General features: G+C 43.5%; 2 protein-coding genes across 2 annotated transcripts in view; both read left to right on the plus strand.

The window, feature by feature from the left end:
• SMCO1 (single-pass membrane protein with coiled-coil domains 1) overlaps nucleotides 1-25,371 on the plus strand; it is a 35,977-nt gene that overhangs the window by 374 nt on the left and 10,232 nt on the right. The window lies entirely within an intron of this gene.
• On the plus strand, nucleotides 106-10,985 carry WDR53 (WD repeat domain 53). Its single transcript, XM_038415361.2, has 3 exons — nucleotides 106-578; nucleotides 3,760-4,255; nucleotides 8,898-10,985. Exons 2-3 carry the CDS (start codon nucleotides 3,776-3,778, stop codon nucleotides 9,483-9,485), a joined length of 1,068 nt encoding a protein of 355 aa, XP_038271289.1. The 5' UTR covers nucleotides 106-578; nucleotides 3,760-3,775; the 3' UTR covers nucleotides 9,486-10,985.

The following is a 25,371-nucleotide window of genomic DNA, read 5'->3' on the forward strand; positions in this document are numbered from 1 at the left end:
GCCCCCCGCCGCCATCGCCTCTGGCGGCGCTCACCGGCCGCTCGCCTTTCCTCTCGGCGCCGGCCGGCCGGCCGGCAACAGCCGCCGCCGCCCGCTCCGCGAGACCCCCCCACCACGACGGCGCGAGCCGCTGTACCAGCCCCTGAGGCGGCGCCAGCCACACTAGCCAGCCTCGCGGGAACCGGCGGTACAGTGCGGGGCGGCGCGAGCTGTTTGCCCTCCCCGGACTGGCGACAAGTGCGGGCGGAAGTGAGCCCTGCGGTTGGGCAGAAGGGGTCCAGCTGAGATTCCAGAGTGCCACAGTTTATCCCGGGAACATAGTCGTTAGCGATGCCCAGCCCATCCACCCCGCATTCTCCACAGCGGCTTCACTCCTACTTTGTACCAGGAGAGACTGAAAACAGGGGTGCCATATTGGTTAAGGGCAAGAGCTGGCATAGGATCTCGGAAGCGCATGCGCCGCAGCGTACACTACCTTGGCCGCAGAGGAGACATAGAAGTCCTTTGAGTTAACGTAATTATGCTGCGCCGGAACAGGCGGGTCACGCGAGGAGGCTGGGTGCTTGGTGTACTTAGAGGTAACGCGGCTTCCTCTCTAGCGCCCCACGCCCCTCCCCGCAGCACGGACAAGAGCGAGCGAGCGGTGCGGTGCGGTGCGGTGCGGTGGGAGCTGCTTATCCCCTGGCCTTCCCTCCAGCTGGCCCCGCTCATCCCTCCTGGGCCTTTCCCCCAGTCGCTCCGTCCCCCGCTCCTTCCCTCTTGTTATTACCCTTCCCTCCATGCCGGCCTTCCTGCTAGCTGTCGCCTTCCCTGCTCACTCCGCTCGAGCCTCCCCACAGGCCTTACCTCCAGACCTCTCCCCTTCACCTGGGCCTTCCCTCGAGCCATCTCCCTCACTCGTCCTCTCCCCCCTCGTTGGGCCTTCCCTACAGCTACGCCCAAACACCACCCCCCTTTCCTGGTCTTCCATCCAGCCATACCCGTCAGGTCCTTTCCTCCAGCCACCCGCACTCCACTCACTTCCCTTTGCAGGGGCCCTTTCATAGGGCCATCCCTCTCCCTGCTTCCCCCCTGGGCCTTTCCTATACCCCCCTCCATCCCCAGTCACCACCCCTGGCTTTTGACTACAGCCACTTCCACAAAAACCCACTCTCAAACGTCCCATGGGGGGAGGACGGGAGAGCTTTGCCTACAGCTGCTTGTCCTTCCTCTTGCTCATCCCCACCATCAGGGGCCTTTGCCTATGGCTGCCACCCCCAACTGTAAACCTCCACTACAGCCATCTCCTACCCCTGCGTGCAGACGAGGAGCTTTGTGAGATGTGCTCTGTGCTGTACAGTTTTAAAAAGATCCCTGCTGCGAAGAGTTTACAATTTAAAATCATATTAATATATTTGACATCATTGATCCTTGTCTCTACCGCAAAATTTGAACAAATCATGTTTGGTTTAAAATAGAGATGATGCTTCTTACCACGCTTTGAATTGGAATGACAAATTGCTGAAATACTTAATATATTTGTGTTGTTTCAACCATAACATGTAAAGCTGTTTACAAAGCCTCAACAATTTTAGGCCCTAGCCTACAATATGATTCATATAGGTGCCGGGGGCCTTCCAGGTGGGTCCAGTTGCAGGAGCAGAGTTTTAGACATACTTGCTGATGACTCCAACTAATAAGGGTAAACATGGTCATCAAGCACATTAGTAAATTCAAATTAGCTAAAGTTCAGGCCCTGGGAAGTCTGGACCAGCCACAGATCTCCAACTCCTGGTATGTGACATTCTGTAAAAGCATTCTGCTAGCAGTGTCACATGCAGATGCATACCACCTTGCAACCCCATAGTAAAGTAAATGGCATGTATAAGGAATTCAGCATGGTTTTATACTGTTCTTTATATCCTATTATACTAAAATGTAAAATATTTTACAGATCCACATTTTTTAAAAACGTGTAGGTTTATAAATACTAGCAAGATTTTTTAAAGAAACGCCACATTTTTTTCAAAGTGGCTTCCTTTGCCCCATAGAGTGGGTTGGCAGTGAGGTTCCAGGACAGGTGTACCAGCAGACTGCAAGCAGTGGTGTCACACACAAGAAGCTGGAGACTGGTAGTGATTCATATTTTAGGACCAGCAATGGGGCCAAACGAGCAGAAAGTTTTAGCTTACACAAATACTAAATTCCTCCTCTATTGGGGCTTCCAGCAACTTTAGAAAAATGCTCAACACAGTTTTTTGCACATCACATTTTTATAGTTTTAGATGCTGGTCTCTTTTACCTGAAAATTCAATAGCAAGAGTCAAAGCACCAAAGAAAGTTCCTCAACCTTTTCTCTCTCAGTGGCTCTGAACAACAGGTTACTTCTTCCCTTCTGATTTCATATTTAAACTTGTTCACTTCATCCCTCAATTAACTCAGTTCCTCCCACCTCCACCAATTTACATCATTCTGGCTTCACTGACACTAGACTGGTGGAGTCCTTTTTTATTTTTTCATTTCAGTTTTTCCATATCTCATCTTTGTATGTTTCCTTTCTGCTTATGTGGGTAGTGCTGTATATAGCTAAACGATTTTATTTGTTCTGCTTACAGTGATGTTACTTCATGCAAACACCACCATTATCAAAATAAGCTTATTGTTTAGGAAGAATAGAACTTTGTCTTATACAGCAATTTTCTTACTCTAGGTATCTGTGTGCTTTACAAAGCAGTTTAGTGACTGTGTAGTCAGAGGAAGTAGTCATGCTCTAAATTGTAGCTTTTCACACAGCTTGGAACCTTAGAATTTGTTTTATGAAAAGGGAGTGTTGACCAGGATATTAATGCTTGGCCACACTAGGAACTTATGTCAATATAACACCACACCCCTGAGTGACAGTTAACGGACCTAACCCCCAATGTAGACAGCGCTGTGTTGACGGGAGGGCTTCTCCCATCAACATAGCCACTGCCACTTGGGGAGGTGGAGTACCCACACAGATGGGAGAAACTTTCCTGTCAGCGTAAGTAGCATCTTCACTAAGTGCTACAGGGTTCAGCTGCACTGCTTCAGCTCTGAAAGTGTAGACAAGTCCTGAGATTTTTCCCCTATTCTTTTCAGTAAGTACAATAGAAACTTTAACTTATGTGTTGTGATAGCACCTAGATACCCCAGTCAGAGACTGTGACCCCATTGTGCTGAGCGCTATATGCACGTAATGAAAAGACAGTCCTTGCTGCAGGGGTTGCAGCTGAAGTAACTTCCACCTAGACAGCTACTCAATATTAGCAGAAGGTAATTTAATTTAGTTCATGTACCGGACAGAGCACTTCTCACAATAGAGCTACAAGGGGATGATGCAAAATGTCAATAGTGTTTAAGCCCAAGTCCCAATTAATTTGCTTACCTATACAGGTGTCTGTTTTACCTTAATGACAGGTTTCAGAGTAGCAGCCGTGTTAATCTGTATTCGCAAAAAGAAAAGGAGTACTTGTGGCACCTTAGAGACTAACAAATTTATTAGAGCATAAGCTTTCGTGAGCTACAGCTTACGAAATGCATCCGATGAAGTGAGCTGTAGCTCACGAAAGCTTATGCTCTAATAAATTTGTTAGTCTCTAAGGTGCCACAAGTACTCCTTTTCTTTTTGTTTTACCTTAGGAACACTAGTATCTCATTCAGTACATGTTACTGTGTCAGCCAAGCGTGCTTTCATTCTTAATTTTTTACTGTAGTAGAAAAAACCCTTCCCTAACATCAATTTGTTTTCCTTCACAGACTCCCTTGAAGTATCATGGCAGTCAAGTGGACTAATGGACATTCCTCTTCTATACTGTGCTTGAATGTAAACAAAGAAGGGCTGGTAGCTTCAGGAGCAGAGAGAGGAGAACTCACAATCTGGAATGAAGAAGGGATTCATTTAGGACAAATACAGCTCCCAAGAGCAGATGATGTCACCTGTGTTGTGTTCTCTCCCACCTATCCCAGCAGGCTGTACACCTCCCATGGTGAAACCATTAGCGTGTTGGATGTCAGATCCCTTAAGGGGCCAGTTGAATGCTTTCATCTGAATGAGGAAGAGATCAATTGCCTGTCAGTGAATGAGATAGACAGTGTCCTGGCTGCTGCAGATGACTCTGGGGCAATAAAAATTATGAACTTGGAAAACAAGAAAGTCAGCCGGTCCTTGAGGAGGCATTCAAACATCTGCTCCTCTGTTGCCTTTCGACCTCAGCGCCCTCAAAGCCTTGTGTCTTGTGGACTGGACATGAAGGTGATTTTTATAGTAGATGGTGGATGATGGCTAGAGAACTTAAAATATCAACCAGATATGAGTAATTAGATGATATTTGCTGTACTCTTCCATTCTAGGATAGTTAATGTGGCTCTCCAACACGCCTAATGTGGCCCCAGCATAATAGCCAGCAGCGTAGTGAGGATATTCGTAATGCTGTTTTCTGCACAGCAGTTGCATTGTTTCTGTTGTTGCCTTCCTTTATTATAAAAGAGTTGGGAAAGCAGGAATTAGAGCAGTGATACTCGGACTGAGGCTCATGAGTAGCAAGTGGCTCTTTAATGCGCCTCCTGTGGTTTTTTTTAGCACAAAATAATACTTGGTCACACGTTTTGCTGTGATAATCATTTATATATATTTATATATAATATAAACCCATTCGTATTTAAATATGAATGTAGAGCACTATAGTAAATGAAACAATGAATTCATACTACTATGACTCTTTTGGGTAATGTTGATCACCAATTTGGCTTCTGAACCAGTGAGGTCTGAATGTCACTGAATTAGAGTATTCTTTCAAAGGGGGTATGAGAAGTGGCAGCAGAGCTAAAAGAAGCAACTAGCCTAAGACAGAGAGGAACAGCCCTTGGATAGTTGTGGCTGAGAACTTCAGTCTGTCGTCAACAAACAGACCACTGGTCAAATCACCAAAGCCTGAATTAGCCAAGACTCAGAGGTTCTGTCTGGTGTGGAGAAAGGGGAAAAATCATAACAGAAGGTGGCTGTAAAGAGCTTGCACTACATTAACTATCATTGTTTTTCTTTATGCATATTGACTGTTCCCAATATTGCAAATATATTAAATATTGCAAACGGAACTTTGTGAGTGGTTTGCAAAAAGTGTTAACCTTTGATACTACTGTTCTGACATTTAATACAGATTAGTTAAAAGCACATTTGACTGATATATACAATGATAACGAGATTTTTGTTTAAAATTTAATATGTTATTCCTTTGTTTTAATAACCTCTTGAAAGCTTAAATGAAATCAGTTACTTTTTTTAAATTGTCCTTCCTCTACCTCACTTCAAATTCCAACTTTAGGTTTACTATTTAGGACTAGATTTCTTTTTTTAAAGAAAAATATTTAAATGTTACTGAATCACATGGACTTTGCAAAAAGATAGGGGGAAAGTCAGTTTGGGAGTATACCTAATGCATCCGATGAAGTGAGCTGTAGCTCATGAAAGCTTATGCTCAAATACCTTTGTTAGTCTCTAAGGTACCACAAGTACTCCTTTTCTTTTTAGCCTAACTTTGACAATGTACTCTTTATTAATCCTCCAATGATAAAACATGACTCAGGTTATTCTTTGAGCATAGAGATGCTGGGGTCTGGGTTTTTTTTCTTCTTGAAGGCATAATCCACTGGGGGAGTGATATAAACTTAATGCAAACAACATTCCAAACATTGCAATACCCAGGTTTTGATAGCTTATTAGGGTGTAGTCCTGCAAATAGGCCCCTTGATGTTAAAGGACTACTTTTGTATGTAAGGGCTTTCAGGTTCAAACTCTGACACTGGATGCCTATTTCCAGGATATCCTGAGGGATGGGATACACCTGGAATTGGCATAGCCATCTCTACAGGTCACTGCTATTTTACTTACTTGCCTCTAAGTTTTGAGAGGGGGAAAAAAACAGCTTTGATCATCCTATGACTGTAGCTGCATGTATACTAATTCCCACTAGCACCGTCACATTTGTCATGTTCTAGTTGAGGTGATAGTGTTCATTATAAACCTCAATTTTTGAATTCATAATGTAGCTGTAATTCAGTAAAGGCTGACTTTTTTTATACAGTGGTTAAGATTTGGAAACCTGATTGTCTAAAGTTCCTAAATCTATAGTTCGGTACTTTGAGAAATAATTTTCAGAAGCGCTGAGTACCCAAAAAATCAATTAAAGTTAATGGGAGGTGCAGGCACTCAGCACTTTTGAAAATCAGGCCATTTATTTTAAGGTGCCTAAATATAGATTTAGGAGCTTAACTTTACACACCAGGTTTGAATATTTTGGTCAGAGTCATGTCCTTTTATATGTCTCTTTCCTCACATGCTGGGGGTTGGGTTGGGGGGAGAGAATAGATGTTTTATGGTTTCTGAAGCTTCCTTGTGTTCCTGTACCTCAGTAGACTCATAGACTTTAAGGTCAGAAGGGACATTATGATCGTCTAGTCTGACCTCCTGCACAATGCAGGCCACAGAATCTCACCCATCCACTCCTGTAATAAACCCCTAACCTATGTCTGAGCTATTGAAATTCTCAAATCATGGTTTAAAGACTTCAAGGTGCAGAAAATCCTCCAGCAAGTGACCCGTGCCCCACGCTGCAGAGGAAAGTGAAAAACCCCCAGGACCTCTGCCAATCTGCCCTGGAGGAAAATTCGTTTCCAACCCCAAATATGGAGATCAACTGAACCCTGAGCATGTGGGCAAGATTCACAAGCCAGTAACATAATTTTTTTTGCATTACCACCTAATACACATACTAACCCTGTTGGGTGGCTCGTCCATAATTCTGACTTGCAGTACTGGAAGTCAAATAATGCTCCATTTGGAAGCATATTTATTGCAATATGGGGATTTTGCAGGTGGTAGAGTCTTAAGTTTTATCATCTAGAGATGTGTTCTCACCAGATTATGATGATACAGGAAACAGGAATCATCCTGTATTGTCTCTTCAAATAAGTGAACTCAAATGTTCAGTGAGGTGAGTATGGAATTTGAGTTGTGGTCCCCTCCCCCCAACTGATTATGGGAACTATGCAGGTAAATCCCTGTGTGCTGTTTTGGAGATTTAGGAGATTACTGTTAAAGGGCTACTACCTATTAAAATTGATAATGTTTCATTTTTATATTTTACCCAGCCTGGCTAGTGAAACTAGACTGGCCTGTTTCTTGTCAGTTTCACTTCTCATGCACAGCGCAATGCTACACTGAGGGTTGCAAATACTGTGGTGTGATAAATTGGGAATATATCTGTACAATTCATGTATTGTGTATGAGATTATGAACCCTGTGTGTCAGTCAGGCTGCAAATTCCATTTTGAACATGCAGCCTCTATGGTGTACTTCCTTCCATGTTGGGTTAAAAATTCCAAAGGTGGTGTCAGAACAACAGTAGAGGGTAGTTGACTCCTAAGTACCCAATCATAGGAAAACTATTCACTCCAGACAAAAGACTGGTCCTAGCCAGAAGAACTGCTTAGCAGGGGAAGTCACAGCAACAAAGTCACTTGACAAGGGTTTGCCCTCCTGTGGGGAAGCTGGCAAGGGTGTCACCTTATGGGGGAGGCTGAAGGTTTGAAAAGGGCAGAGGATGGTCTGCTCAGCTGGGGTTGGGGCTATTTACTGTAGTCTGTGAGGGAGAGATCACTCACTTTGTAACACCCTGCCTTCCTGGACCCAGATGGTACTCCAAGGAAAGGACAAAGTTAGCAAGTGAGGGATCTTACAATTTCAGATGTTTGTTTTGTATGATGTGTGTCCTGTGCTTTCTGTTAAAGAGCAATTGTGCTAGAATCAGTGCAAAGCCTGTCTACCGGTATGTGTTAAGCATTCACAATTTTGCCCCAGGAGAGTTCAAATGTAATCAGAAGCTTCACACTTTGGATGGAGTTCTGGGAGAGGGGTGTGTTTAAGTATCAGGGGGTCTGACAGGTCAGTGCTGCACCTAGAGGGCCTTAGGCAGCTGGACAGTAGGTTCCAACACCCAGAAGGAGGTGATGGATAGAAGATTTGCACCACTGTTCCCTCTAAGCTGTGCACGTGTGCACATGCACACAGATCCTAAACACTACACGCACAAAAATTTGCACAGAAGCACAAAAATTTGCACAAATTTTTTGCACACACGGCCTGTTAAAAATTAAAGGGAACGTTGGTCTGTGCCCTGAGTGTCAAGGGACTCAGAGATTTGGGGCAGTGGCTGGAGTCCATTCAGGCTCCAGGAACTTGAAACACCCTGGGGGTCCAGAGCACACAGGCTTGGATTTTCCTGAACTGTTAGTATGTTATCATGAAAATTGGCTACTACTTACATAATGTTTTAAATATGTTCAGTATTGTCTACAAAGTCATCAACCCTCACTATGAAGTAGGCATTCTCCCCATTTACAGATAAGGAAATGAAATGGGTCACCAAAGGCATCAGAGAAAGTGTCTGACTCTCTTCAGAGTAGCAGCTGTGTTAGTCTGTATTCGCAAAAAGAAAAGGAGTACTTGTGGCACCTTAGAGACTAACAAATTTATTTGAGCATAAGCTTTCGTGAGCTACAGCTCACTTCATCGGTTGCATCCGATGAAGTGAGCTGTAGCTCACGAAAGCTTATGCTCAAATAAGTTTGTTAGTCTCTAAGGTGCCACAAGAACTCCTTTTCTTTTTGTCTGACTCTCAACGCTGTTCTCATTCCCCATTACACTGGTGTGTTCCTTTGACAGTTTCATAGTTAAAACTGTCAGTGTGTCATGGCTACCACTGCTCAGATGCCTCCGAAAGCATTCAGAGTGGTTTCTTCACCACTTCCACCTTCTCAAGGGTTGAGCCTTAACTATCCAAAGGAAGGCTGTGTCAGCAGCTAAGTGCTAAGTCATTTTTTTATGGTTTGATTTGAAGGTTATGCTGTGGAACCTGCAGAAAGCTCGCCCACTGTGGACCGTAACCCTGCAGGAGAACGAAGCAGAGGGAGCAGAACACCAATCAGCTGGCCAGTTCCTTAATCCTCCCCTAGCCCATTCTCTGTCTGTTGCAGCATGTGGCAACGTCTTTGGTTGTGCAGGCGAAGATGGTAAAATCCGGATCTTCAGGGTAACAGGTGTCAAGTTTGAACAGGAGCTGGGGTTTAAGGGTCACACTTTGGGGGTGTCACAGGTCCTCTTTCTGCCAGAAGTATATTGGCTGCTTTCTGGAGGAAATGATGGGAAGGTGTTACTGTGGGATGTCAGCAATGAAGTTGGGAAGCAACTGACGAGTCCTGTGAAATCCATCCACAGGAGGAAGGCCAGAACACCAACTTCCACCAAGAGAGATGGAGAGCCCAACACAATGGTTACAAATGAACATATCAGAATTTTACCAAAACTAAGCATAGAACATGGAGAGAAGGTGAACTGGATTTCATATGCAGAGATCAAAGGCTTCAGGAGGATATTAGTTGCGGATCAGAGCAGCTGTATATCTGTATATCCTCTGACAGAAACCTAGACACACATTGTTTAAGGAAATCTTGGCAAGTAGCTAGTTTTTTGGGTTGTTTTGAGCTGGCCTACCTGGTTCCCTACAAAGTACCCTCCTGTTTGTTACCATGGAGAGTAAACTTCCTGTAGCTTAAATAATTACCAGCTCTTGTGCATGTTTAGAAGTGGCCAGGAATTTGCTCTGGCACATTACGTACATAAGTAACATTGCTTTATCTTTTTCAATAGTGGCACATCTTCACTGTAAATATTTTCTTATGGGGTTGGAAGACGGTGCATCTTGAATATAGGTGTGACTTTGTTTGAAATGGATTGAGAGGAATTGCAGGATCAAATATGAACAGACTGAGGCAGCCTCATGCTGCAGGTTGTAACATTTTGTGTTTCAGTCTGCAAACATTGTAAGAAAGAATCTATTCAGTCTGGGAGAAAAATGGTGGCCTTTTCTGTAAAAACTAAATCAATGGGTGTGATAAGCTTTGCTGAAGGTGTAATTGACTGGAGTCCTCAAACCCCTGTACTATAACAAAACTAATTTTCCTGTTTTGCCTCCTTACCTCTTTAGTTCTTTGCTTTCCCTATTTCAACATTTCTGGCAATTTAGGCCTAAATTAGACATATTCTCTGATTATCTGAGCTGCAGCAACTGAAAATGTGGGTTGCAAGCATGTTTGAACTATTTTTAATTGAATATAGATAAGAATAATTACGGAAGTGGGTTAAATAGCTAAATTGATTAAAGTTCATCATTAAGTGGGATTTTCAGACTGGAACAACATTGGGGGTGGGGGGAAATGTTAACAGCTGTTTACTTGGCTTGTCCTCCTCTGATTTTGTGTGTCACAGAAGAAAAAATCTTTTAAATCTGTTTCAATAAAAGCTTTCTAGCTCACTGTGCTCCTTGTGCTCCTGCTAGCTCTTGTATGACTATCCTATGTAACCCCATATGCTGTGCAAAATGTGAAGTTGAGTATTTTATAACTTAAATGCAGAGTATAATAAAAATATAGAGGGCCAAATGCTGCTGTCTTCCTTACACAAATAGTATCACTGATTTCAAGGGCTCCTTGCATAAATAGGGCAAGCAGGTTCTTGCCCTAGGTGGACTGTTAACTTTAAAAATGTAAATCCTGTGCCTTTGAAGTTATTTAATAAACTCTTGGCTTTTATGGGATGTGCAAATAATTCAGAAATTTTATTTTCCCAGGATGTCCTGTATTACTAATGTGCTAAAAGTGCACTACTTGTACAGTTTGGAAACCAATCTGACCAATTAAATTATTTCCTTCTCTTTGTTTATACATGTAAAGGAGTGATCTTTGCCAAAAACACTGAACTTTGAAGTATTAATCTGACATTACTAAAATAAGGTTAATTTGTGTTTGTCAATTAGAAGCTTTTTTTGGTGGCAAGCAGTAAGATAATGGGAGAGATGGATTGTCCTTTTATCGTAAGAAAAGAGCCAAACTGTAACTAAAATACTTAGTAGACATTCCCCTCTGGCTACCAGAATAATCCACTGTACATCTGTGACATTGCACTCCATGACCGGTTTCAGAGTAGCAGCCCTGTTAGTCTGTATTCGCAAAAAGAAAAGGAGTACTTGTGGCACCTTAGAGACTAACAAATTTATTTGAGCATAAGCTTTCGTGAGCTACAGCTCACTTCATCGGATGCATTTGATGAAGTGAGTCTCTAAGGTGGCACAAGTACTCCTTTTCTTATTGCACTCCATATACTTTACGCTAATGAGTGTAACTAGAATATGCTTTATGCAAAGGGTCTTTTGTAAGGTATCATTACAAAGCTTATAATCTACTGAGTGTTCATCCTATTTGTATGAATGTATCATTTCTATGTCTGGAGTTATGAGAATAAGATATAAACTTGTATTACTGATATAAACATGTTAAGTGGAAGCCATTAAGGGTGCTTCAGAATCAATCACCTGGCTTTGTTTACTTCTAAGCCTTCCTGTGTTCCTGTGAGTCAGGCCGGAAAGGATGGAGGCTTGGGGTCTCACAGGACATGTGATCATGTCACCTGGTACTAGAATTCATCTTAAACCTGGTGCTTTTGCATTTAGAAGGAGGGGTGGGGATCCAGAGACACAAAAGATTTCCGCCTTTGTGCCAAAGCCATAAAAGGGGGTGACCCAGAACAAAGGAGGCTGCAGTCATGAGAAAACCCCTTTGTTACCACCTGAGCTAGAACTAACAAGAATTGTACCAGGGAAAAAGATTGGGCCCAGACTAGGAAGGAGTCTTGTCTGTGAAAGAAGCTTATTGGAACATTTCTGAGGATGAGATTTACTTGTATTCAGTTTCTTAATGTATTAGTCTTAGAATTGCGTGTTTTGCTTTATTTTGCTTGGTAACTTATTTTGTTCTGTCATTACTTGAAACTACTTAAATCCTACTTTTTATGCTTAATAAAATCACTTCTATTTATTAATTAACCCAGAGTAAGTGATTGATACCTGTGGGGAGTAAACAGCTGTGCATATCTCTCCATCAGTGTTCTAGATCGTGGACAATTTATGAGTTTAGCCTGTATAAGCTTTATACAAAGTAAAACAGATTTATTTGGGGTTTGGATCCCATTAGGAGCTGGGTGTCTGGATGCTGGAGATAGGAAACCTGCTGAGCAGTTTTGGTTAAAGTCTGCAGCTTTGGGGGTGTAGTTCAGACCCTGGGTCTGTGTTGCAGCAGAGTAGCGTGTCTGGCTCAACAAGACCGGGTTCTGGAGTCCCAAGCTGGCAAGGAAAACGGTGTCAGAGGTAGTTTCATCACATCAGGTGACAGTTGCAAGGGGGTCTCTGTGATTGAACCCATCACAGTGGCATAGTTGAACACGATCTGTGCACAGCTGATTGCTTTGAGACACTGGCAGTGATTTTAAATGAGTTTTAAGTGTGCTAGCTAGAGAACAGACAAAGTGGTTACTGGTTTGTTGTTTTCTGTTTATTTCGGGTGAGGGAAATAAGCACAAGAAAACAGGAAAATGGCTACCAATGAGGCAGCTACAAAACTAGAGCTGGCCAGGCTGGAAGCGAAAGAGAAGGCAAAGGACCGCAAGTTTCAAATGAGGCGCAAAGCAGCAGCTGCAGCCAGGGAGGAGGCTGCACACAGAAGGGCTATAGAGGCAGAAGCAGCCAGGGAGGAAGTGGCTCACAAAAGAGCCATGGAGTTAAAGGAGAAAGAGCTTGAAGCCCAGAGGCTAGCATAGCAAGATGTTCAGAAGGAGAAGGAAAGAGAGAGGCAGCTAGCCCTGGAGTTAAAAGACAGAGAAATACAGGCCTAAACTGAGACCCAGAAGCATGAACTGGCTGTAATGGCGTGGAAGAAAGAAAACCTTTCAGCAGCTGGCTCTAATTCCTCAAAAATCCACAAATGGGAATGATTATGCCCACAGTATGATGAATCCAATGATATTGCTGAATATTTCATCACCTTTGAGAGACTGTGCACTCTCCAGGTGATTCCTGAAGATCAAAAGATGACCACTGTGGTTGCAAAATTGACTGGGAGAGCTCTGGACATATTCAATAAGATACCTATTGATGACGCTTCAAACTATGGTAAATTTAAGTAACTGGTTTTGAAACAGTTTCAGATTACACCTGAAACCTACAGAGTTAAATTCAGGAGTCTTAAGAGGGGATCTGTATTGAATAATGTGGCTTATGCAAATGAAATGAGGAATTTGTTAGACAAGTGGGTGAGGGGAAAAGGCATTATAAGCTTTGAAGAAATGTGTTGTTTAATTACTCAGGAACAGTTCCTGAATATGTGCAATGATGATGTAAAACAGTATTTGTGGGATAAAAAGGTGGGTGAATTAGCTGGGTTTGCAGACTCCTATGAGCAGTCACAAGCTGCAATTAAACATAAACCTCTGGCAGAGGGGTACAGGGTTGGTGGGAAGCAGAATCACCATTTTACCCCTGGGGAAAAAGGAGGCTGGGCGTTCACCTCTCCATACCCCTGTTACTCACCTCAGGTCTCCTGGACAACCAGAGGATCCCAGAAGGTGCTTTCACTGTAATTCCCCAGGGCACCTGAAGAGCAGCTGCCCCAAATTAAAGGCAAGTAAACCCCCTTGTCCCATATTAGCTTGGTTGCCCTCAGCTCTGAAGCCCCAGAGGGTGCCCTCAGCTCTTATCACACCAGCTTGGTGGACACAGGGCCTAGTGAAGTCGACAGGGAACACATTAAGGATATCAAGTTTGATGGCACAAAGTGTCTGCAGTGGAGGGATACTGTGGCTCAGTTCTTTCTGGCTGGACCAAGTGTGGTTCCAGATGCTAGTGTTTTGATGGGGCAGACGACCCACATTAAGGGGGTGGGGCCACAAAGGTTCCCTGTATCCCGGCAAAGGTTCATGTGGAGTGGGAAGATATGGAAGGTGATTTACTGGTGGGGATGCTCAAGAACATCCCCACAGACATATTGCTGGGAAATGATTTTTTTCAGCAAAACTAGGACTGTTAGTGTGGTAACTTGCAGCATGAAGAAAGGCAGTGAGGGACTCCTAGAGAGGGAGGAGAGAGCACTGTCTGTCAATGAGGAGGCTGTTCTAGCTGATGACTGTAGGTCTGATGCAGCACAGCTAACATATCCTACCCCAGGGAACATGGAGTAGGCGACTTGGAAGGAATCCCCAGAAATGGGGCGGGGACCTTGGAATCCATAGAGGAGGTGGGGGAGGGTCCTATTGACAGACCAGTGCAGGAAGGTGGGGTGCTTCCAAGTATGGGAGAGGCAGAGCCAGGCCTCTGCCTGGCTGAAGATGACAGGCTCCCAGGGGTGGGGGCAGGGGAGATGAAGTCAGTGCCCAGGGATGGGGATGTTATCTCGAGGGTTGTCTGTCAGGAATTTGTAGGTAAACATAGTGCTGACCCCTCCGTTGAGGACATAAAGTGTGTCTCGGAGGGAACTCCAGGAAGGGAGTGGGGGAGAAGTTTTTTGAAGAGGATGGGAAACTGTATAGGGAGGCCCCTGTAGGGAAGAACTGAGACCCCAGTCAACCCTATAAGCAGTTGGTTGTACCCAGCCAACACCAGGGGGAATTAGTGCTGGTAGCACACGATAGTCCCTTTGCTGGTCACTTGGGGTACAGAGGACTTATGACAGGTTAAGGAGGAATTTCTACTGGGCTGGGATAGAGAATGATGCAAGGGATCATTGTAGAACTTGTGTGGTGTGTCGGGAGTGGAAGAAACTGGTGGAACCGCAGAAAGCTCCGCTGCGTCCCTTGCCTGTCATTCAGGAGGCATTCCAGAGGGTGGCAATGGACATAATGGGTCCTATGTCTCTCCCCACTTGGAGGGGGAACAAGTATATCTTAGTTGTGGTAGACTTCACCACTCAGTATCCTGAGGCAATCGGCTGTCTAACAGAAGCTGAAACGGTGGCAAGAGCCATGCTCACTATATTCAGCAGAGTGGGCTTCCCTAAGGAGATTTTGTCTGATTGGGGGGCAAATTTTAAATGAGCTATGGAAGGTGTATGGAGTGAAACAGCTTAAGACAGCCTTCTACCACTCCCAGGCTAATGGGCTGGTGGAAAGGTTCAATGGGACTCTAAAATTCATGCTGGGGATGTATACCCAGAAAAGAGGCCAGAGTTGGACGAGTTATTGTTGTTTCTGCTGTATGCCTATAGGGAGGTGCCCCAAGAGTCCACAGAATTTTCCCCATTTGACCTTTTGTATGGGAGGAAAGTGAGGGGACCCCTCCGTCTCAACAGGGATATCTGGGAAGGATGCAACATGGTGAGGGAAGAACCCATGACGGAGTATGTTCAGAGGTTCAGGAGGGAGTTGAAGGACATGATGGAAATTGTCCAAAACAATCTCCTGAGCAGTCAGGCTAAGCAAAAGGCGTGGTATGATAAAAAAAAAAATACTTGTAAACGCACTTTTGACATAGGAGATTTGGTCACAGTATTCAGCCCTGCAAAAAGTTCAAAATGTAAAACTCCTGGGAGGGGCCCTTTGAAGTGGTGGAAGTGGTGAATGAGGACACTTATAAAGTTCAAAAGCCCCTTGATGATACTGTGCCCCAATTGGTACACGTGAACAGACTCAAGGCCTATCACAGTAGAGTGGCTGTAAATATGGGGTAAATATGAAAATATGTAAAGTGGGGTAAATATGATCTGTTGTGTCAAAGAGGAAACTGAAGCACACCCACTTACTGATTTGATGGCTGAATGGCAAGATGGGTCAACTTTGGAAAATATGGAAATTTGTAGTGATCTGACACCAGTCAAAAAGAGGGAAGCGTTATCAACGCTGCAAAAGTTCAGTGAGGTATTTTCCAACAAACCAGGGAGGACACACTTGTCCCATAGACTCCTCACGAAAGGGGCTCAGCCCCCCACCTTCCAGGCTTTACATGGCCACCGGCAAGGTGAAGGAGCAAATTCGTGCTGAGATACAAAGCATATTGAAGCTGGGGGTGATTAAGGAATCTGACAGTGCATGGGCTTCCCCTGTGTCCTTGATCCCCAAAAGGGATGGCACTGTAAGATTTTGGGTAGACTATAGGAAACTCCATGCTGTCACAGACGCATACCCCATGCCAAGAATTGATGACATGCTGGATGTGCTGAGCCAAGCCAAGAACCTCAGTAGCTTTGATCTAACCAAAAGTTACTGGCAGATCCCTTTGGAGGGGGAGGCGCAACAAAAAATCAGCTTTTATCATTCTATGAATTTACAGTGTTACCTTTTGGTCTGGTAAATGCTGGTGCAACCTTCCAGAGACTGGTCAACAGAGTGTTAAATGGTTTGCAGAATTATACTATGGCATGTATAGATGACATTGCTGTATTCAGCAACACCTGGGGGGACCACAAGGAGTACCTGGGAATTGTGCTATCAAAGCTCAAAGAAGCTGGGCCAACCGTGAAACCCTTTAAGTGCAAGATAGGGATAGCCAAAGTCCCTTATCCAGGGCACGGGGTGGGGGCCAAAATATCCTCTGACCCTCTTAAGATAGAAGCCATCGTAAAATGGCCAGTACCCCCAAACTAAAAGGCAATTCCAATCCTTCATAGGCTTGGCAAACTATTACAGGAGGTTTGTGGAGGGGTTCAGTGACATAGTATCCCCAATCATAGATTTATGTAAAAAGCATCAACCTAATAAGGTAATTTGGTCAGAGGTGTGCCAGAAAGGCTTCGACAAAATAAAAGCACTCTTGTCTGCAGAGCCTGTGCTGGTCAGCCCTGACTTTGATAAGCCTTTTGAATTGTGTACTGATGCATTAGACACAGGGTTGGGTGCTGTGTTGATGCAGACAGGGAAAGACAGCAAGAAGCATCCCATTGCCTTCCTAAGCAAAAAGCTGTCCCCTGCTGAACAGAATTACTCGGTCATAAAGAAGGAGTGCTATGCTATTGTGTGGGCCGTCAAACAAGTAAGGCCTTACCTCTTTAATAGGAGGTTCAGGATTCTAACTGACCATTCACCTTTGGTATGGCTTAACCGGACTAATCGCACAAACTCCAAACTGCTATGCTGGAGCCTGGTCCTGCAGGAATTTGACATGGAGACTATGCATATTAAAGGAAAGGAGAACTGGGTAGCAGATGCCCTGTCCAGAAAAGAGGAATTTTAGGTATACTGCTTCCACCGTGGACAGTGTCCAAGTCTCTGGCAGTAAGTTCAGGAGGAGGGTGTGACGTTGCACTCCATATGCTTTATGAAAATATGCTAATCATAGAATCATAGAATCATAGAATATCAGGGTTGGAAGGGACCCCAGAAGGTCATCTAGTCCAACCCCCTGCTCAAAGCAGGACCAAGTCCCAGTTAAATCATCCCAGCTAGGGCTTTGTCAAGCCTGACCTTAAAAACCTCTAAGGAAGGAGATTCTACCACCTCCCTAGGTAACGCATTCCAGTGTTTCACCACCCTCTTAGTGAAAAAGTTTTTCCTAATATCCAATCTAAACCTCCCCCATTGCAACTTGAGACCATTACTCCTCGTTCTGTCATCTGCTACCATTGAGAACAGTCTAGAGCCATCCTCTTTGAAACCCCCTTTCAGGTAGTTGAAAGCAGCTATCAAATCCCCCCTCATTCTTCTCTTCTCCAGACTAAACAATCCCAGCTCCCTCAGCCTCTCCTCATAAGTCATGTGCTCTAGACCCCTAATCATTTTCGTTGCCCTTCGTTGTACTCTTTCCAATTTATCCACATCCTTCCTGTAGTGTGGGGCCCAAAACTGGACACAGTACTCCAGATGAGGCCTCACCAGTGTCGAATAGAGGGGAACGATCACGTCCCTCGATCTGCTCGCTATGCCCCTACTTATACAACCCAAAATGCCATTGGCCTTCTTGGCAACAAGGGCACACTGCTGACTCATATCCAGCTTCTCGTCCACTGTCACCCCTAGGTCCTTTTCCGCAGAACTGCTGCCGAGCCATTCGGTCCCTAGTCTGTAGCGGTGCATTGGATTCTTCCATCCTAAGTGCAGGACCCTGCATTTATCCTTATTGAACCTCATTAGATTTCTTTTGGCCCAATCCTCCAATTTGTCTAGGTCCTTCTGTATCCTATCCCTCCCCTCCAGCGTATCTACCACTCCTCCCAGTTTAGTATCATCCGCAAATTTGCTGAGAGTGCAATCCACACCATCCTCCAGATCATTTATGAAGATATTGAACAAAACGGGCCCCAGGACCGACCCCTGGGGCACTCCACTTGACACCGGCTGCCAACTAGACATGGAGCCATTGATCACTACCCGTTGAGCCCGACAATCTAGCCAGCTTTCTACCCACCTTATAGTGCATTCATCCAGCCCATACTTCCTTAACTTGCTGACAAGAATGCTGTGGGAGACCGTGTCAAAAGCTTTGCTAAAGTCAAGAAACAATACATCCACTGCTTTCCCTTCATCCACAGAACCAGTAATCTCATCATAAAAGGCGATTAGATTAGTCAGGCATGACCTTCCCTTGGTGAATCCATGCTGACTGTTCCTGATCACTTTCCTCTCCTCTAAGTGCTTCAGGATTGATTCTTTGAGGACCTGCTCCATGATTTTTCCAGGGACTGAGGTGAGGCTGACCGGCCTGTAGTTCCCAGGATCCTCCTTCTTCCCTTTTTTAAAGATGGGCACTACATTAGCCTTTTTCCAGTCATCCGGGACTTCCCCCGTTCGCCACGAGTTTTCAAAGATAATGGCCAAGGGCTCTGCAATCACAGCCGCCAATTCCTTCAGCACTCTCGGATGCAATTCGTCCGGCCCCATGGACTTGTGCACGTCCAGCTTTTCTAAATAGTCCCTAACCACCTCTATCTCTACAGAGGGCTGGCCATCTCTTCCCCATTTTGTGTTGCCCAGCACAGCAGTCTGGGAGCTGACCTTGTTAGTGAAAACAGAGGCAAAAAAAGCATTCAGTACATTAGCTTTTTCCACATCCTCTGTCACTAGCTTGCCTCCCTCATTCAGTAAGGGGCCCACACTTTCCTTGGCTTTCTTCTTGTTGCCAACATACCTGAAGAAACCCTTCTTGTTACTCTTGACATCTCTTGCTAGCTGCAGCTCCAGGTGCGATTTGGCCCTCCTGATATCTTTCCTACATGCCCGAGCAATATTTTTATACTCTTCCCTGGTCATATGTCCAACCTTCCACTTCTTGTAAGCTTCTTTTTTATGTTTAAGATCCGCTAGGATTTCACCATGACTGTGAATATAATGTAACTGGAATATGCTTTATGCAAAAGTTCTCTTGTAAGGTATCATTACAAATCTTATAATCTACTTAGTGTGTTCATCCTATTTGTATGAATGTATCATTTCTATGGGCTTGGCTACACTTGCAAGTTAGAGTGCATTAAAGCAGTCCCAGGCGCCCTAACTCACAACCTGTCCACACTGGCAAGGCTCTTAGAGCACCTGGACTCTGCAGCTGGAGCGCTCTTGGTAATCCACCTCCACGAGAAGCATAATGCTTGCTGCGCCTTGGCTGAAATGCCCAGCGTCAGTGTGAATGAGGTGTTGCATTACTGCACTGCGATCGGCCATTGGAAACATCCCATAATCCCCTTAAATCAGGTGGCCACTCTTGTCATTGTTTTGAACTCGGCTGTAGGAATGCCGATATGCCCTTTCAAAGCTCCGTTTCTGACGGCCGGCTGCTTATCTGCTCCGGAACAAAGCAACCATTACTGTGGAATGTTGCTGCTGTGAGTGTGTGTGAGAGAGAAGCGAGGGAGGGGGGGGTCTGCACTTACAAGACAGCATGCTGACATGGTCTCAGCCCCCCAAAAACCAACTCTCTCTTCCCCCACATACACACAACACACTTCCTGTCACACTCCACCCTACACCCCACCCCATTTGAAACGTACGTTGCAGCCAGTTGCATGGTGGGATAGCTACCAAAATGCACTGCTCTCTGTGGCATTCCAAGAGCTGCTAATGTTGCCGCGCCAGTGCGCTTGAATCTGACAGTGTGGACATACTGCAGCGCTTTCCCTAGTGTGCTCTCCAAGGGCTGGTTTAACTCACAGTGCTCTACATCTGCAAGTGTAGCCATGCCCTATGTCTGGAGTTATAAGAATAAGATAAAAAGAAAAGGAGTACTTGTGGCACCTTAGAGACTAACAAATTTATTAGAGCATAAGCTTTCGTGAGCTACAGCTCACTGCATCCGATGAAGTGAGCTGTAGCTCACGAAAGCTTATGCTCTAATAAATTTGTTAGTCTCTAAGGTGCCACAAGTACTCCTTTTCTTTTTGCGAATACAGACTAACACGGCTGCTACTCTGAAACCTAAGAATAAGATATAAACTTGTATTACTGATGTAAACATGTTAAGTGGAAGCCATTAAGGGTGCTTCAGAATCAATCACCTATAAATGGCTCTGTTTACTTCTAAGCCTTCCTGTGTTCCTGTGAGTCAGGCCGGAAAGGATGGAGGCTTGGGGTCTCACAGGACATGTGATCGTGTCACCTGGTATTGGAATTCATCTTAAACCTGGTGCTTTTGCATTTAGAAGGAGGGGTGGGGACCCAGAGACACAAAAGATTTCCGCCTTTGTGCCAAAGCCATAAAAGGGGGTGACCCAGAACAAAGGAGGCTGCAATCATGAGAAATCCCCTTTGTTACCACCTGAGCTAGAACTAACAAGAACTGTACCAGGGAAAAAGATTGGGCCCAGACTAGGAAGGAGTCTTGTCTGTGAAAGAAGCTTATTGGAACATTTCTGAGGATGAGATTTACCTGTATTCAGTTTCTTAATGTATTAGGCTTAGAATTGCGTGTTTTGCTTTATTTTGCTTGGTAACTTACTTTGTTTTATCTGTTATTACTTGAAACAACTTAAATCCTACTTTTTATGCTTAATAAAATCACTTTTGTTTATTAATTAACCCAAAGTAAGCTGGGGGAACAAACAGCTGTGCATATCTCTCTATAAGTATTATAGAGGGTGGACGATTTATGAGTTTAGCCTGTATAAGCTTTATACAAAGTAAAACAGATATATTTGGGGTTTGGATCCCATTAGGAGCTGGGTGTCTGGGTGCTGGAGATAGGAAACCTGCTGAGCAGTTTTGGTTAAAGTCTGCAGCTTTGGGGGTGTGGTTCAGACCCTGGGTCTGTGTTACAGCAGAGTAGCGTGTCTTGCTCAATAAGACAGGGTCCTGGAGTCCCAACCAGGCAGGGAAAATGGGCTCAGAGTTAGTTTAAGCATGTCAGGTGACAGTCGCAAGGGGGGTCTCTATGACTGAATCCGTCACAACGTCTTATGCATCAGTAAAGATTAAAAGATTCCTTACAATTGTATATGCTTTATCTTATTTTTTCATCCTTTGCTTTTGAATATTTAACACTCCTACATTTCCATGGTGACAATAAAGTAATGCCTTCTGTCAGATGTGCATTTCAAGGTTTAAGGGTATCATCTCTATGGCAGGGTGAATCTTTGTGCTGCTCTCATCTTTGTGATCCTCATATCCTGAGCTAAAGGACAGTCGACACACTTCTGGAATTAACTTTTTAACAATTAGGAAGTGTCTCACTCACCAGTTCAAAAAAATAGAGTTCAAGTCCCTCACGGCAATGCAGGAAGCTATGGGAATAGGGGGAACAAGAAATAAGGTGGGGGGTAGGAAAGTGGTATGAGGAGATACAAGAGGTAACCAAATAATTAAAAGGGAGAAAAATTGAAAGGCAATGACATTGCAATGAAAGGCAGGTAGGAGAGAAGGAAAAAGAGCAAGAAATGGTGCACAATGTTAGGGCTAGCAATTTCTGTTCATTTTTGGCTCTTTGCTCACCCAGCCCCATGCTGGCTCCTCCTATCTCTCTGCACTACCACAGTTCATTGGAGGGACAGGCATGGTAGGGCCCAGCCTCCAGTCTGAGGATGAAAAGGAGAGCCAGAGATTAATCAAAAATTATAAAAAGCCCCATTTCTCTTTTTTTCAGATATAGTGATGCTAGTCTGCTAGCACACAAATGTTTGTAGTGTCCAGAGTAGCATGGACAAACATGTTAGCTAACAAGTTAGTTGGCAATCAACTCACGTTTATAGCAACAATCCTTTGATTCTTGTGATGTCAGAAGCTGGTCCAATAAAAGACATTACCTCACCCACCTTGTCTCTATATAAAAGCCAGGTATTTTTGTTCTGTTTGTACACCAGCTAGCACAATGGAGCCCTCCATAAATGCTACAGTATACAAATAATAATATATCAGGAAGAAGCTGAACAGGGTACAAGCCCCTTTTCAGATCACCTTTAAATAAGAGTAATTCATATACAAAGAAAGACAAGTGGGATGGTTGTGTTGGAGGAGCTGCACCAAATTCATAATTCATTAAGTAACATGTTTGTGTGTTTCTGAACTATATTTGGATGTACTGGCTATAAAAAGCCTTCAGTGCAAAGTGACCTTTAGCAGAAGTCAGATCTCCTGTCCATGCTGTTGCTGACTGCCCACAAGAGAGAAGATTCAAGCCTATTAAAATTGCATTTCTTCTCTTCTTGTTACCCATGAGGATGACCAAAGAGACCATATCTCTGCACTCCCTGAACGACACATTAAACAGGTCACAAAGGGCTGTGTGTGTTAGTACTACAAGGAGGAACAAGGCAAGGCTCCATTGTGCTGGGAAGAGGCTATAGCAAGATGGGGCAAGGGAAGAAACTAACAACTACCGGAGTGACAGGTCTGTATATTAGATGAGCCTGTACTTGTTTCTTAATTCTTTATGGGAAACAGAGGGGGTATAAACATGAACTTAGTGGCTGATGGGCCTCAGATCACAAGGAGTCTCCTTGTTTCTCCTTTATCTTTGAAAACAACCAACCGCCTGTTTTATGAATAAGCTTTTGCATATAGTTCGCAAGTATTTAACCCTGTGACCAGGGTGCACAAGTGCTTTGCTATCAGTCTGAATGCAACCTCTTGATCCCCAATCATAAATTATCTCTTTTTTAAATGTTGCAATTTGATTATGGGCCAGCAGGAGATTCTGATATTTCCATATTGAACCATATGCTAATGTTCTGTTAAGGTCCATTTCTGAACAAGTGTTTTTAGATGAGCCCAGGCCCAGGATGGGTTAGAGGCAAATAGCTCAGAACCCAGTGGATTCAAAAGACAAGAAAGGAAGGAAGGCACCTCACAGAGGAAAATCTACTTCACATTGTGTATCTTATCAATTGCCTGGTCACATATAACCACTTTTTTTAATTTGCAGACTATTTTTCTAATTTAAATAGTTAACAGTTCATATTAAAATTAGAGAGGAAGGAAAGAACAATATTTGAAAATGCTCCTATACTTACTGGAGATGGGTAAAATATAGTCCCTTTTAAAAAAAAATAGTATATATGTGGAAATCCCAGGTCTGACATTATTCTGCAAATGTTATATAACAAGGGAGGCTTGAGTATGTATAAAACTGGTGTCTGCTTAAATAAGTATCATTGTAGTAAAAGTGGCTGCTGTAAAACAAATATATTATTGCTGCTGGAATGCAGTATTTTAATGAACCTTTCTAATATCTCAACATCTGCATATTTGTATATATTGTATTTATATTATGGAAGTACCTAGGAAAGGAACCCCAAAGATCAATGCCCCACTGTGCTAGACATGATAGAGACAATTAACAAAGAAGATAATCTTTTCCCCAGAGATCTGACAGTCTACGTGTCAGGACACAAGTCCATGAAAACACACCTGGAATATGAACATCTATAGCTTAGTTCTAAAAGTAATAAAAATGAGGGTGTCTGATTTTCTGGAAAGGATCTAAACTCGGAAAGAAAAGCCATCAGCATTAAATAACATTTTTAAAAAGCTTCTTTTTTCCATATAGCATTCAATAACCTTCATAAGAATGTGAACTCTGTTTTTACTAAAAAGAAAAAGAGTACTTGTGGCACCTTAGAGACTAACAAATTTATTTGAGCATAAGCTTTCGTGAGCTACAGCTCACTTCATCGGATGAAGTGAGCTGTAGCTCATGAAAGCTTATGCTCAAATAAATTTGTTAGTCTCTAAGGTGCCACAAGTACTCCTTTTCTTTTTGCGAATACAGACTAACACGGCTGCTTCTCTGAAATCTGTTTTTACTGGATGTATTCTAAGTGCAGTGCTATATATTTACAGGAAGAGCAGCAGGAAGGTTTTAAAAGCTTTCTTCTAAAGGATCAGGATTTGTTTTGAGCTTGTACAGAATAAGATTGACACAAGGTGTCAATTAATTTAGTAGCAACCTCATTGGCTACCACTTTCAAAAAGTAAAGAGACTCATCACTCTATAATCTGAGTGCCTCACAATTAATACATTCTCATAAAACCCAGTGAGATTAGGAAATCTAGCTACTCCCATTTTACTTAAAAAAACAGGCACAAAGTTAATTTATTTGCCCAAAATCACAGAGGTTCAGTGGCACAGCTAGTAACAAAATCAAGATTTCCTGACTGCCAGCCCTGTGTCTTAAACACAGGACCATCCTCCTCTACATTCTTCTCTCTTGTTTGCTATATGTGGATGCCATCCTGATGTTTTCCCACATTTGTAATTGCATCAGTTTGTGTAAGTGTAAGTGTAAAATAATTCTTATTTTTGAAATGGAACCCAAAGAAATGTGAGCTATTTAAAAAGTCAGATAACCTACCATTATCCTTTGACGAGTGAGGAATACATTTTCATCGGCAAAGTGAATATTGGGGCAATGTAGAGCTGATCTATTCCCCAAAGGCTCAAGATGCAAAATTTTCCTGGAGTTTGCTCTTATTAATGAAGGATCATTTCCATGTATCATAATATTGTAAAACCACTGCATAATTTCAAGTGGCCACTGCAGTGTGAATTGGCATTTTCAGAACGGACACTTGTAAATTCTTCAGTGCACGTAGCTTAGAGGCTGGGAGCAGTTTCTCCCAAGACCAAAAATGCCTGGAAAAGCCAAGGCAACCTTGGCTGGAAAAGCCAAGGAATACTAAAGCAACATTATTAAAGATTAAAGGCAGCAGAGAAAAATTATTGCAACAGTGGTGACACATTTTCATCAGTAATTAAATCTATTGGCCATTTTCACCATTTATGTAGAAGAAAGCTTGTGAGAACAGAAACAATGAATCTTTGTTCACGCAACTCTATCAATGAGCCATTACAATCTGTAATGAGTAATTCACTCAGCCTTTTATCTCTGACTTGTCCACAAACGTACTCTTACAAATATGTTTGCTCGTGTTTTCCAGCAAATGTTACCTAAATAAGTTTCAGGCTGTACATTTTTGACAAAGTGAGATGAAGTGGGGATTTTCCCTTGTTATGTTGTATGTGAGCCTATGTGAGTCTTACAGTTTTGCATGAATGCTGTGTGTACCTCAGTTTCCCTATG

The sequence above is a fragment of the Dermochelys coriacea genome, chromosome 9, assembly GCF_009764565.3.
Source record: "Dermochelys coriacea isolate rDerCor1 chromosome 9, rDerCor1.pri.v4, whole genome shotgun sequence".
Classification (NCBI taxonomy): domain Eukaryota; kingdom Metazoa; phylum Chordata; order Testudines; family Dermochelyidae; genus Dermochelys; species Dermochelys coriacea.